Consider the following 15,220-nt stretch of genomic DNA (forward strand, 5'->3'; position numbering starts at 1 on the left):
GGCCTAAACCAAGGGAATTTACTCATGAATTCCTACAGTCAGTGCCTCTGCACCTTAGGCAGACAGAGAGGAGTTATGCAACTGCTTTGAAGATATCTCATGTTACTATTCACAACTTAAAAAAAAAAAGGCAGGCTCAAAACACATACAAGCAGCAACAAGCAAGCACTCACAAGTGACCACAAAGCTGCAAGACTGAAATGGATTATGTCACACATTAATCCAATCATTGGAAATGAAGACCCTACATTTGAAGATATGGACCATATCATCCACATAGATGAGAAATGGTTCTATCTCAATCCAGATAAAAGGAGATTTTATCTCCTTCCAAGTGAAGAAGATCCACATAGAGTTCAACAATCAAGAAGATTGAAACTCAAGGCAATGTTTATGGCAGTAGTGGGGAAGCCATTGTATGACACACATGGGGTATTGCTACATGATGGGAAATATGGCATGTTTCCTTTTACAGTGAAGGATCAGGCAAAGAAATCAAGCAAAAACAAGCCTGTAGGAACATGGGAAACCAAGGCAGTCCAAAATGTGAATAGAGAGGTGATTAGGGAGATGTTGCTCACAAAAGTATACCATCAATCATCTCAAAATGGCCAGAAAGTCTAAGGAAAAATGTCACAATACAGTGGGACAATGTAAGGCCACACCAGATACCAAGAGATGAAGAATTCATTGCAGCAACAACAGCAAATGGATTCAACATTCAACTAGTGTTTCAGCCACCACAGTCACCAGATTTGAATGTGCTAGACTTAAGGTTGTTCAGGTCTATTCAGTCACTGCAATACCAATCATTTCCTAGCAACCTAGATGAGCTAGTGGAGAAGTTGATTGAGTGTTATGAAACATTCAAACCAGAGGTGAACAAATACATATGGATAACTTTGCAAAAGTGCATGATCATGATATTGCAGGCAGAGGGGGGTAACAAGTACAAAATTCCTTACATGAACAAAAAGAAGCTTGAAAATTTAGGAATTTTGCCAGACAAGGTTGAGGTGCAAAGGGACATAGTGCTAGGGAGTGTAGAGTACCTAAACACAATGTTTAGGCCAGCAACTCAAGGGACTCAAGAAGCAGAAGAAGATATGGAGGTGGATGCAGATTAGGGACCCCAAGGAAGCAGGTAATGCACAATGACAACATGGACTGCCACACATAACCACTTAACTTTTTATTTTTCTTTTAATTTTGTTTAGCTTAATGAATAGGTGGTTAGGTGTATTTTGTTGATTTACATTGAGCTAACATGTTAGGCAGTCAAATGTAAAGTCTTTTGATGATGTGCATCAACTTTTGTAATGACCCTATGAATGTAATGACAAAAAAAAGTTTTTGTTGGGTTGTGAAAATACAAGTTCATCAGAAGGTCTTAAATGATTTTGAATACTACACTTCAAAACATTGTTACCTCAACAACAGTCTCAAACAAGAGATTATTGGAGCAAGACTAATGTGTGAAGTGAAATTCATTGGAGTCCCTTCATCATATGGACCATAGAAGTAACTTAGGGTAGTGTTTCATACAGGAAGGGGGACTCCATACCTTCACTGTTGCACATAACAAAAAGGGAGGGACTCTTTCATGCACTGCCACACGTGAATACAAAACTAGAGCCATTGTTCTCTACACGATATGATCATTGAGAACATTGTATACATCACACAACCAAAGAAAGACACCAAACTATACTCAGCTTTCATCATTCATCAATCATACTCCCTTGTTCCCCTTTTTTTTTTTTTTTTAAATTAAGGAATACATACAACACATTGTCAACCAGACAAGCATCAATTAAAAATCGAACAACAAACATAATTGAGGGACTCATAAATTAAAATTAAAGAGGTTAGGGTTAGGAATCGTTACGAAAGCAGTCACTTAGAGGGTTGAACCGAACGGTTCATCCGCCTCACATAGCATTTGACAACAGGGACTGAAGAGCAATCAGAGTCCGTTTTCTTGGGAGGAGTAGGTGAAGCCTCCTCCATTTCCTCATCCTCATCAGAAGAAAGAACGATGTACTCATGGTCTAGAAGCCCACGCATCCTCCTAAGAGCGACACGCACCGCCTTCCTCGAAGATCGGACCTTGGGGGGTGACCTTGGCCTCTTAGATCTGGCCTTTTTGGGAGCCACAACACTCCCAACAGTAGATTCAGCCACCAGATCTACAGGACCAGCAGATTCAGCCATCAGATCTACAGGAGCAGCAGATTCAGCCACCATATCTACAGGAACAACTTTCCTCTGCTCCATCTTCAGTCGTTCCTCCTCCTCCATACTCCTTAGAACTTGACCCAAAGCTTTGTAGGTGTACAAAGTACAGTAGGGACCGGTTTTAGTAGACTCGTAGAACTCACGAGGGAAAGGGTTGCTAGTCTCAAAGCAATGGATGAAGTGCTGGATCAAGTTCTCCTCACCCTTATCATTTGTGGCCATGTACGCGTCTTTCAAAGGATCGAGGTTAACCATTTTCGTGGAGGACTCTTTTGGTGAGAAATTGGAGTGGTGAAGAGTGGATCTGGAGAGAGGAAGATGAAGAATCGAAGAAGAAGAGGAGAGAGAAACTGAAAGACGATGAACTAGGGTTCATCTTCTGAAGAACAATCAAGAACATAAAGGGAAACCCAACCATCAGAATTTAATTTTTGGTGGTTGGGGAAGTGAGTAAATGATGAGAGAAGGAGGGAGATGGGAAAATAAAGGGAGGGAATCATTAGGTTAGGGAATCTGATTAGTTTTAGGTTAATGAAATTAGGAGATAATAAGGGTAGTGATTAACAAAAAAAATATAAGTAAGGGTAAAAAAGTAAATTCCAGCTTTTTTATTTACTAAAATAGAAAGAAAAAGGAAAGTTGCACATAACCCTGATCATCCCGAAACGACAAAAGTTGCATAAAACATTTAACGGAGGTAGTATTTATATGCTAAATTTGTTATATATTTAGATAAATTTCTAATACCAAAAGATAATATTTATATTTAATTAATTTAAACTGAAAAATCTCATTCGCCAATTTTTCTTACGTGTCATTTAAATTATTCAATTTTAAAAGAAACTAATAATTTTGTATTTAATTGGCTACCACTAAAGTTTATTATCTTATATGACGCGCTGAAAAAATTAAGTCCTAAATGACCCTTTAAAAACTTCCCTTTATAGGGAGGGATTCAGTGAGAACATACTTATATGAGAACAGATTTTAAATTTAGAACATGTGACTAAAAGTTTAGAACATATGATTAAAAATTTAGAACATGTGTTTGAAATTAAAATTTTAAACATCTAAGTAATAATTTAGAACATCTATGTGAGTAATATGTTTAGAACATTTGATTTAAGAATTAGAACAAGTGATTAAAAATTTATAAAATCTGCTTTATAAAATTTTAAACATATGAGTAAAATTTTTTAACATCTGATTTAAGATTATGAACATGTGAATAAAAATTTAGAACAAACTGATATAGAGTATAGAAAGTGTGAGTAAAAAATTTAGAACATATGAGTTAAAAAATAGAACATATGCTTTAAAATCTGGAACATATAATTAAAAATCTTAGAACACACATTTTAAAATTTAAAACATATATAAGTTAAAATTTTGGAACAAGTTATTTAAAATTTATGATATTAAACTTAACTAATTTATGGTTTAGAACATGTGAGTACTAAATTAGAACATTTGATCTAATTTAGAACACCTAAGGAAAAATTTAGAACATCATATTTAAACTTTAGAACATAAAGAGTGTTCTCACATAAGAAAAATTCTCACGTGTGTGTGTGTATATATTGCAATTAAAGGTACGCATATACAATATTATGTTATTATTGATTTATATACAAATCCCATGAAAATTTAATTTTCGGATGGTAATTACTCCCAAATTCCTCTCCTATTATTATTATTATTATTATTTATGTCATGTTTATTCCCATGTGATATATTTAATTTGATTTGGAGTTTCTTGAATTAATGATATCTATAAAGTATTTCACATAATGACATAATGCAAATGTTCCATGAAATTATGGGTACATGTTTTATTAAAAGTCATATATTATTCATGCACACATATAACTATTGATTACTACTAACCTAAATTTGGTATTATGGCCATATCATATAACTAATATATAAAGCTAAACTTTTAGTCATGTCACGAGATAACGACACTTGACATTTCAATTTTTCACCAAGTGTCGCGCCACCTTGGACATATTTAAAATAGATTTCATAAGATAAAAAAGTTAGTTAAGAATTCTATTTTCAATCAAATTAGGATAGAGTTTTAGAATGAGATTGTTAGTTTAGAGTTTTGTTTTCAATCAAAAGGTTAGTCAAATAGGCATTTAGTTGGGTGGAGTAATCTAACGAACGAGTCAAATAGGCATTTAGTAGAATAAAGGATTTGTCTTGATAGTGTCAACTTCACATTCAAGATAAATGGCCATATTTCGGGTTCTATCACTCCGTCTAGAAGGTTGAGACGGGGTGACTCTACTCTACGCTGATGCCTTTTCAAATTTATTAAACAAAGCTGCTACAAATAACCTTATTCATGGTGCTAGGATATGTATGGGGGCTCCTTGGGTGTCACATTTATTTTTTTCCGATGACACTATTCTTTTTGTTAGAGCCAATGTGCAAGAATACTTCGTTATAGGTGATATAATTATCAGTAAGTATGAGAGGGCATCGGGTCAGAAAGTCAATCTAAGCAAGACCGAGGTCACTTTTAGAAAAAAAAGTTAGTACTGTTCGGAGGGAGGAAATTATTGATATCTTAGGTGTACGAGAGGTGGAAAGACATGAAAAATATTTGGGCCTTCCTACTATCATTGGAAGATCAAAATAGGTGATTTTTGCAAGACTGAAAGAAAGGTTATGGAAGAAACTACAAAGGTGGAAGGAGAAATTGCTTTTGAGACTGGAAAAGGAGATACTTATCAAAGTTGTGGCTCAAGCAATTCCAACATACATGATGAGTATCTTCAAAATTCCAGACACTTTGATAAATGAGTTCCACTACCTTCGTGCAAAATTTTGGTGGGGTTCAGCTGACACCTCGAAAGAGGCATTGACAAAGATGGGATCTCTTATGTCAACCGAAGGGCAAGAGAGGTATGGGTTTTCGAGACCTCCGGTGCTTTAACCATGCTTTGCTTGCCAAACAATTTTGGCGCCTTCACCATAACACGGGATCTTTGTTGCACTTAGTCCTTAAAGCAAAGTATTTTAAGAGTTGTGATCTCTTGAAAGCCAAATGTGGGGTTTGATCCTAGTTATGCCTCGCGGAGTATGTGGAGTGCTAAATCTTTGTTTCTTAATGGGTTGAAATGGAGAGTTGGTAACGGGAGTGCGATTAATGTGTGGAGGGATGCTTGGTGACCGGGAAATAATTCTTCTCTATTTCCGGCCACGTCGGTAGATAGTGAAATGGAATTAAGGGTCATTGACTTGATTGACCACTCTTGTAATTCCTGGAATATTGAAGCAGTGCACAACACCTTTACTACTGATGAACGGGCTCTTGTTCTGTCGATTCCCCTGTTTAATAGATCTCCGAGTGATACCATTTACTGGTGGCCTAATAGAAATGGAGAATATAGTGTTCGCTCTGGGTATTGGCTTTGCAAAAATGGCGGGTATGTTGATAATGGAGATACTTGGGATAAGGTTTGGATCGGAAGGTAATCTGGAATTTAAATCCCCCCCCCCCCCAAACTTAGACATTTCTTTTGGAGAGCTTGTAAGGGATTCCTTGCTTCCGGTTCGAGAAAGACTTGCTTATCGCCATTTGATTGAGGATAAAACATGTTCAATTTGTGGGAATGGAGAGGAGTCTATTATCCACGCCATTTTTTACTGTTCTGCTGCTAAAGATATATGGGCAACAAGCAATTTCAGGGACTTAATTGAACAAGCCCCAAGTGAGAGATTCACCACAAGGTTGTTGTGGTTGTGTGATATAGTCTCGAAGGATGAGCTGACTGTGATGGCCTCCCTCTGCAGGGCAACATGGCATTGCAAAAACAAAGCATCGTTTGACAACAGGTCGTTTGATCCTATTGTCGTAGCTATTGGGATGTCGAAGTTGGTCCAAGATTACATTGCGTATGCTGTTAAAGTCCACCCACTGGGGGTTTGTGCTGCTCCTTCTAGGAATATGTCATGGCATTGTCCAAACCCCGGTGTTATAAAAATTAATTGTAATGGGTGTGGTGCTTAGGGACGATCAAGGGAGCATTATTGTTGCTGCAGTTAGAAAAGGAAGAATGGGAAGGTCGGTGGACGAAGCTGAGGCTGTTGCGATAGTGTTTGGTCTAAATCTTGAAAGGAGGCTGGGTTACTTGAAGGTGGAGGTAGAAATTGATGCATTGAAGGTTGTTTTGTGTGTGAAGCAGAAGGCTGTGGGGCTTTATCCTTTTTACCTTTTAGTTGATGACATTATTGCTTGTTCTTTGTATTTTGATTCTTTTGCCATGTCTCATGTTAATAGGGCGGGGAATACCATAAGTCATTTGGTAGCTAGGTGGGATACTAGAAATTGTGACGAGTTTGTTTGTCTTGGTCCTTTTCCCCAAAGTCTTTTAACTTTGGCGAAAATTGATCTTATTTAATAATAATTCCTCTGTTGTTCGTTCCTCAAAAATATTTGGGTGGAGTAAGAGTGTAAGAGAAAGAAAGTTAGTGGAAGGGTCTACTGTAGGGTTATATAGGCACTACACAGCGGAAAAACATGAATCGTATTCATACATTACCCAATCCCAAGAACTAATGCATAACACATAAAGAACATATAATCGTACCTTTGAAGCGTGATTCCACGTGCGATCGAGCAAGAACAATGGGAGACAAAGAACCCCAAGCGTGATTCCTCTACTTGGTCCACGGGCACAAGTTAAACCTCCACTAATGCTAGTTAGTCGTGATTAAACGCTTCAATCAACCTTCAACGGAGAAGAGAGACACGAGCTAACCACGAACCACCACGACGAACACCACGAGCCACCACGAGGGGGCGCCGCACGTACGGACGTGAGGGGAGAGGGGAGGGCTGTGAGGTGAGGAGAGTGTTTAGGGTTTTGGGACTTGGTTGCTTTGATGTCAAACTTACTGTAAGTTTTTTATGACTTTTTTGCAACCCTAGGCATGGATCTTATTTATAGATCATATCTCTAAATAAGAGTCCATTTCAAGCCCAAACATCTTATCCTAAACACACTACTTTAGCCCAACACTCTACATGATATGTCATAATCTCATGAGGCCCATTAATGTGCCTCTTACTTGTTTAACCCAATACCCTTGTGTGTGACCTCATAGGATCCATTCTATTGGGCTTTGGACTATTTAACTAGCCCAAAGATCATTTGTCATATCTAGCAACTAACAATGACAACCCAAAAGAATGAACTTATTATCTCCATAATAGTGATCTTTGATATATCTAGTAATTGTACTTATCGAAGACATAGCTCCTTCATCTACATTACACGAGATCTTTTTTTTTTTTTTTTTTTATCTAAAAGGGAAAAATGTATTCCAAATAAAGAAAAGAACAAAAGAAACTCAAAACACAAAACACAAAGCAATCTAGAAAACTAAGGAGGCATTAGGCGTGGTAAGCCCACTCCCCCAGCATCCTCCGCTATAATACGACTAAGTTTAACAGGAACTGAACTAATTAAACCAAAACTTGTGTCGTGAATGACTCCATGGTTGGCCAACCAATCTGCTGCACTATTGTCTTCCCTATAAATATGTGCCACCTTGATCTTCCAACTGTCATCTTTGTTCTTGTTGAGACAAAAGTTAATCTCGTGAGCGCATTCACCTCTCCCTGCTTCTCCACATCACATGAGTTGAGTGTAAAATTTAAGCATTTTGTGTTGCACAAAGTTTTTTTTTTTTGAAACAATCCTAAAAAGAATACTACGCAACTTATAATTGTTGAAACTCATTTTATCCAATTAAAAGTCTTATTTTTGTGCATGAAAAATCTAAAAAAGAATATAAGAAGATTATTTGTGAGCAGATGAAATATTTTTTATTGATAAAATAATAAGTGCGCACTTTGCTATACAACATGATGGGTAAAAATATGGTATATACTTTCCCTTTTGATAATACTCATAATAGATAACATTTTATTGCGTGACAATTTAAAAAATAAAGGATTAATGTCATAAATGATTTTGAGTATGGTGTCTATTATACTTCGTATATATCTCTCATTCTTCAGATTTCTCTAAATGACTAAAAAAAAGTGTTGGATGTAGTAGAAAATGACATTTACAACATTAGGGGGACTATAATAAAAATGAATTAATAAAATGTTAGATTATGTCATTATGTATCTCTATTTACATCCAAATTGGTTACTACTCCCTGTTGATACGGAAGGCTTGACAAAATAGCTACTACTCAGAGAATCAATGCCTCAATTCTCTCTTATACAAGACTTGTTTTGAGATCAGAAAGCTAGACGAATACACCACTTTGTAGTGCTTGGAACATTCATTTAGACATCTGATCTCTGAAAGATCTATTGTGAGTCCTTAATTCAGGGGAATTACTGCGGCGGGAAAGACTGCGGCCAAAAAAATCATTTTGAGGCTCACTCATGGCTCTTCCCTCTCTCCTCCTTCGACGTTCATGCTGTACACCAACTCTTTCTTCATTCTTAGCAAGGATTTTCTTCTCTACTCGAGGGTCCATGTTAAGTTTTTCTTTAGGAGCTTCATAGAGGGTGACTCCACCATTTTGAGATGACAAAGACGTTTCCCGGGTTCGCTCCTCCTCATAAACAGCTTCAAGAGTTTCAACTGCTTGACTCATCAAAGGTCTCCCTTTCGGGTTTTGGCTAAGGCATTGGTACCCAAGGCTTGCCACTTTCATCATAGCCTTAACTGAATACTGCCCATCAATTCTTGCATCTAAAATTCGAAGAAGTTTCTTGTTATTATTCAAGAGAGGGCGACACCATTCTACCAGATTATGTTCTCGGCTGGGTCTACTCTTGTCTAATGCTCTCCTTCCAATGAGCATCTCAAGCAGCACAACTCCAAAACCATAGACATCACTTCGTGCCGTTAGATGCCCTGACAAAAATAGGCAACTTTACATTGATGGCCTCACTAAAAGAAAGTATATATACCAATAAAATTCCATCCATCCAGACTAAAAAAAATGCCATCACTTAAATTAAGTATTTGGATGAGGATAAAATTCAGAAACATAGAATTATGACAGATCTCTTAGTATAATTGTTGCATAAAAGAAGAGTTGGGATGTCATCAGCAGATGTCAATAAGCGAAAATTTTTTAACGCTACAATCCAAGTTACAAAAACTAGAATTTATAGTGATGGAATATGCAATCTCCAAAAGATGCCCACATAATGAAAGGCAGAAAAAGGTTAAATATCACAGTGTCATAATGAATGTGTCACTGGCACACTCCAAAGCAAAACAAATAATGAGACTCATGGTTAGACTCTAATGGGATAGATACTATTAAAACAGCCTAATCGGTTTCTCAATAAAAGCATAGACAACACAATATTAATACAACAGCTTGGAAGCCAAATATCCAAGGTTAGAATGAATAGAATCTAACGGGATAGAAACTATTCAACAGCCTAATCAGTTTCTTTAGAGCTTCTCACTCTTTGCATTCTCTCTCAATTCATAGACAAGTACTGGACCAAATCTAAATCTGTGTTAATTTAAGAAAAGATACCCAGTTGGTTGAAATTTAATGATTCCACCAAGCCAGATTGAGCCTCACAACTGGTATGCTGTGTAACAAATGCATATCATCTACTCTCTTAGTAATAGTCACATATATTATTAAGATGTCTAGAAAGAAACCACTTTTCCTACTACAATAGTATTCCTCTGTCCCTTTTTATTCTTCCACCTTCCCTATTGAGGTGTCACTAGTTATTTCTTCCTATTTTCACTTTTCCTTTTTATGTCAGCATTGTCCAATAATATCCCCTTTTTCCTCACAATTTGGGGTCCTACTTACTATCTATCACCCAACAGCAACTCACCATTCTCTCTCCTTTCCAGTTAAAAGTGGAGGCATCATCCCACTTTCTCCAACACTTATTTAAGTATTAAGCTATGTGGCCCAAAAGGGTAGATGAATAGTTAGGGATAGATTGAGTATGGTCTATGATTAAATGTCCTAATATGCCACTACTATAATTAAACAATAACGGGAAGATAGGAAAAACACTTCTATTATTAAGTGTCATTTTTGTGAAATCAAGTTATATCCTTAATTATAAGTGATTAAAACAATGTGACAATTAAATTCAGACTGTAATCCAGATTCCCCCCTGAAAATGCCCTTAATTGAAATGCATGAAAACTGTTTTAGAAGCTGGAAGGCAAAGCAGTGCCTAAAAACTACTACAATGTAAGATGAAACTCAAATTGAAGCAAATCATTTGTCAAAATCTCGACGAGAAAAAGATACCCTCCATATTCTGGAAGAGCAAGATGAACTTATCAAACAGTACATTAGAAGCCTTACCAGTCATCACATATTCTGGAGCTGCATAGCCATAAGTACCCATAACACGTGTTGATACATGTGTTTGGTCACCCATTGGACCTTCCTTAGCAAGCCCAAAGTCAGAAAGTTTTGCATTAAAATTCTGCACATTGCAAAAGAAACTATCAATCAGAAAAGTCACAGCTTTATACCAAAAGCAAAACAGGATGAGACAACTTCTAATTATTTCACCGTAAAATTAAAATTTTTTGAAAGAAAAAATAAAAAAGAAAAGAAAAAACGAAGAAGAAAGAATAAAGTTATTGAAGCAAAATGTGCACATTATAAGCATTACAAAGGGTATTAAAATAGGAAAAAAAATCAAGAAAAAGAGGTCAGAGCATCCTACCCTTATGACCCTACCCACTGTTCCCAACACAAAAAAGAACCCAAACTCCCAAAGCATATATTTTCTGTAATTGTACTTCATAAATACAAACTACTACTCTAAAAAGAAAATCTCATGTTTCTGCAATTATAGGTTAAAAAGCACTTCTAAAAAATGAAAGCAAAGTTAGTTAGAAAAAGGCAAGGGACAACAGCTAACCGCATCAAGCAAGATATTTGATGTCTTAAAATCACGGTAGATGATTTGCCGCTCCAAACCATGAAGGAAAGCAAGCCCTTTCGCAGCATCAAGAGCAATTTTTATTCGCCTCAACCACGTGAGGGTAGAAGACATTCCTTGCAAAAGCAGAGATACTAAGTGAGTACACTATATATGAGAAACTTTAAAAGGTTTTATTTAATAACACTAGTTCTTAATTCTTATTCATAGTAATGCATGGTATGTCCTGTTTTTTAAAGGATGGTTGGCATATTTAGCCATTTAGGAGAGTTGTTTGTCATCTATTTTGAATTTTTTGGTATTTATCATATGAATAAATGCAATAAATTCTTAAATTTTTAGCTAGACATGTTTTCATAACTTACATGAAGATATGATGAGATTTTGCTGATTAGAAGTTTTTAATATGGTCATGGCATGTGCCAGTCAAACCTGCAAGATGGGGACATGGCCAGATGGAGGACTTGGTGAGATCATGGGATGACCAATGCCTTTTAATAGTACAATTCTTATAGACACTAAATGTATGGAATTTTGATTGTCTTCCTATCTTGCAATTTAGGAAAATACAAAATGTGTTGAATAATACAAATGTACATATTAACTATAACATGTCTTTCTCATTCACCTATTACATCTATCTGATAGCTATATAATTCAATGAAGGGGTCCATTCCCATGTCAAATCCCTTCTGGAGTGCTACCAAAGCAGTGGCAATAAACTCACCCAACTACACCTAATAAAATATTCTAACTTTTGGGAAAATATATCGCCATATTTATTGCCTATTGTCTGCATAAGTTGACAAAACATAGTTTATACATATAAATTTTGGATAAACACATCTACCTAGATGTTTCAGACAAGAGGTAGATGTTTCAGACAAGAGATGAGTCCTAATATGTAGAGAATAGAATAAGCACATAAAAACCCTGTATGTAAAGTATATTGTCACATCATATATCATTAGTTTTGTGTTTTGCATGGAATCTACTTAAAAATAATAATCATCATCATATTCAATTCAACTGGAGTTAAAAAAAAATTAAAAAGGCTTTGCAACTATTAATGGCAACTTACTGCGGAAGAGATGCTTCTCCAGGCATGCAGATGCCATATATTCATAAACCAACAACCTGTGCTCATCTTCACAGCAGTACCCAATCAGCTTTACAAGGTTTGGATGGCTAAGCTGTCCCAAGTAGCTAACTTCTGTCTGCATCATAAAAGATCTATATTCATTATCACCATTTCAATGCAACAAGCGCATATCATGTTCTATGACAAAAGGATCCTCGCATCAACTTGGGTCTCCAACAACATTAACACATTAAGTTGAAGAGCTAGAAAATAGTAATTACTTTATCATGTCTTGCTACTACGACAGGAATAGAAAATATAATTTGAGCATTAAGATTTTAAGAAGAGAATCTTAAGTCATCAGTTGCATGTTAAGGTCCCAAAATTGTCATTTTTGTAAGAAATTCTTTTTTTTTTATTTGAAAGAGCTTTTCTAAGAAATTCTAAACATGTAGCTGTTAATTGCACCTTATTTTCATTCTCTATTGCTATCAACAGGCCCCAATCATAATCTAGTCAAACTAAAATAGAGAATAGGCTTCTAGTTAAATATCTTTTGACAACTCCAAATCAACAACTTGGTTGTGCTTGAGTGAGATCAAGACAGAGCTCTAGCAATATTATGAGCATGATAATGAATACAAAGGATCGAAAAAGCAAGAGATGTATGAAGAAGTACCAGCCATTCTTTGTCTCCTTGAAAACCATTTGGGTTCAGCTGCTTAATGGCCACCTCTGTGGTCTTGTAGCCTGGCCTCACGGTCTCATCTATAACTCCTCTATAAACTACTCCAAAGCCACCTTCCCCAAGAATTAGATCTGGCCGAAAGTGTTTCGTAGCCAACTTCATCTCCTCAAATGAAAAGATGTCAACTTTACTATATTCAGGATGCTGGCGGAGTTCTTTTACATCTTTTGGGGTAAACAGGAAGTTCGGGCTCTTGCTACCCTGCCGCTCCCCTTTACATCCATCTTTACTCGTCGAAGTAGTTGTCGCTTGATTTAGTACAGGGGACATTCGACCGACTCGATGACCACCACCTGAATAACAGCCAACCATACCAATGAAGATAATTAGCACAAAAAGTCATGTATACTGAACATTCTAAATGCTCCAAAAATGGACTAATTAGAAATTCTTCCAAGGATTCCAACATTCCCACTTCTTCAATGCATGTCAATATTGCAGCTTACAATAACCCCTTTTCGAGGAGAGTGTAATGCTACAAAACACAAGCCAAAAACTAGAGCAAACTCTCTAATATTGTATTGCATAAGAATATAAAATATTTGCATTTACATAGTTTGATAATCTAACAAGTAACAACCACTCATCTATTAAGTATAATCTATCAAATTCTCATAGCTGAAAAGCAAATATAACCGAAAACCATCCTGAAAATGAAAAAACCTCATACATTCAATCAATTAAACAATGCAAACTCAAAGAGAAGTTTTAAATAACATAACAATACACCCAACATAAGTAAAATCTCCCAAATTCTAATAAATACACCCCTGCCAACAATATAAACCACATTAACAATTATATTAATCGAACATTAATTTCTTGGCTTTGGGGTTCTTATTGTTCTACAATTGTAACCCCCGTTCAATCATATCATCAAAACAAACCACATTCACATAATCTCAATTATTAATACAAAATCAAACACCCAACAAATTCGAAGCATAAACAAAGATGGATTCGAGACGATACCTCTCTGATTATTCCGAGGAGCTTGTTGATGTGGGCGATGTAGATTATAATGTTTGTGTTGTAAATGTTGTTGATATTGTTGGTATTGTTGTTGTTTATGCAAATGTTGTTCCTCTTGCAAAGATTGTTGTTCAGATTCACTGGAACTAAAACACATTCCCATGAATTTCAACCCACCACTTTTTTTCTTTTGCTGTTTCATTTTTCCATCAACATTTGACATCTACCCAAGTTTTTATTTTTATATTTTTTCAAAAACTAACCCAAAAAAACCCAGAAAAAAATATATACCCAATGTGCTAAATTACAAAATTTAAATAAAAAAAAACCCAGAAAAATTCCTAAATGTCAGAAAAAAATTCCTGAAAACCCCCTAAAAAACGATGATAATGTAGATTAACGACAGATCTGATCTGGGTATTTACGGAATTTTAAAGGGGTCGCCGGGAAAAGTTAGCCGGAGCTCCGGTGAAATTTCGCCGGAGAAAAAAATTACAGCTTTATTCAATGAAATTTGCTTCAAAAATTTCCAAAGAAATCCAAAAAAAGCTGGTTTGTTGATTCAAAGGAGAGAAAATAGGGGAGAGAAAAGAAGAAAAGAGGGAGTAATTTGGAAGAAGAGCCGCCTAAGACGGTAAACCATGAGAGGAGGAAAGGAAGAAGCTTGTTAATTGAGGGACCCACAGTGGTTTTTCTCTCTCCTTTGATGTATTGTTGTTGTTACTGAGTGCATGCCAAAACAGGCAGATACACCAGCAAAACATTCACCATATACAACGGGTATTATTTTATACCAAACCGACATTAATGTGATGTGGATGTGGTGCTCTATAGTCTATATATATAGATTGGTAACGAAAATTATGTTTTCTTAAATGGGTAAGGATGGAATATGGATAGAAAGAATATGCTAAGATGTCATTGTCTAAAGGATTTACTTGCAATTTAGGAGGCATGATGTAAATCACCATGGGATTGGATGCATGGATAATGGATTGTTTATATTTGTTTATGTGTGTCTAATATGTCAATGAGTAGAGGTGTTAATTTGGGTATTCGGGACAAGTTTTGTGAGGTTGGTCGGGTCTATTTTTGTTTATGTGTGTTAAATTTGTCAGTGGGTAGAGTGTCAATTTGGGTGTTCGAGACAAGTTCAGCGAGGTTGGTCGGGTCTATTTTTGTTTACGTGTGTTAAATTTGCCAGTGGGTAGAGTGTCGATTTGGGTGTTCGAGACAAGTTCAGCAAGGTTGG

The 15,220-nt window shown here is 36.1% G+C and overlaps 2 protein-coding genes across 2 annotated transcripts; one reads left to right on the top strand and one right to left on the bottom strand.

Moving 5' to 3' along the window:
* The first annotated feature begins 207 nt into the window (after positions 1-207).
* On the top strand, positions 208-1,127 carry LOC110683883. The gene is made up of 2 exons (XM_021860290.1): positions 208-558; positions 645-1,127. The coding sequence occupies exons 1-2, from the start codon at positions 208-210 to the stop codon at positions 1,125-1,127; spliced, it is 834 nt and encodes a 277-aa protein (XP_021715982.1).
* A 7,213-nt stretch (positions 1,128-8,340) lies between these two features.
* LOC110683774 (probable serine/threonine-protein kinase PBL17) lies at positions 8,341-14,780 on the bottom strand. Its single transcript, XM_021860183.1, has 6 exons — positions 13,969-14,780; positions 12,928-13,289; positions 12,249-12,384; positions 11,147-11,283; positions 10,579-10,702; positions 8,341-9,134 (listed from the first exon to the last, which is right to left on the bottom strand). Exons 1-6 carry the CDS (start codon positions 14,189-14,191, stop codon positions 8,551-8,553), a joined length of 1,566 nt encoding a protein of 521 aa, XP_021715875.1. The 5' UTR covers positions 14,192-14,780; the 3' UTR covers positions 8,341-8,550.
* Between the last annotated feature and the right edge of the window lie 440 nt (positions 14,781-15,220).

Source organism: Chenopodium quinoa, unplaced genomic scaffold, assembly GCF_001683475.1.
Source record: "Chenopodium quinoa cultivar QQ74 unplaced genomic scaffold, ASM168347v1, whole genome shotgun sequence".
In the NCBI taxonomy this organism is placed as follows: domain Eukaryota; kingdom Viridiplantae; phylum Streptophyta; class Magnoliopsida; order Caryophyllales; family Amaranthaceae; genus Chenopodium; species Chenopodium quinoa.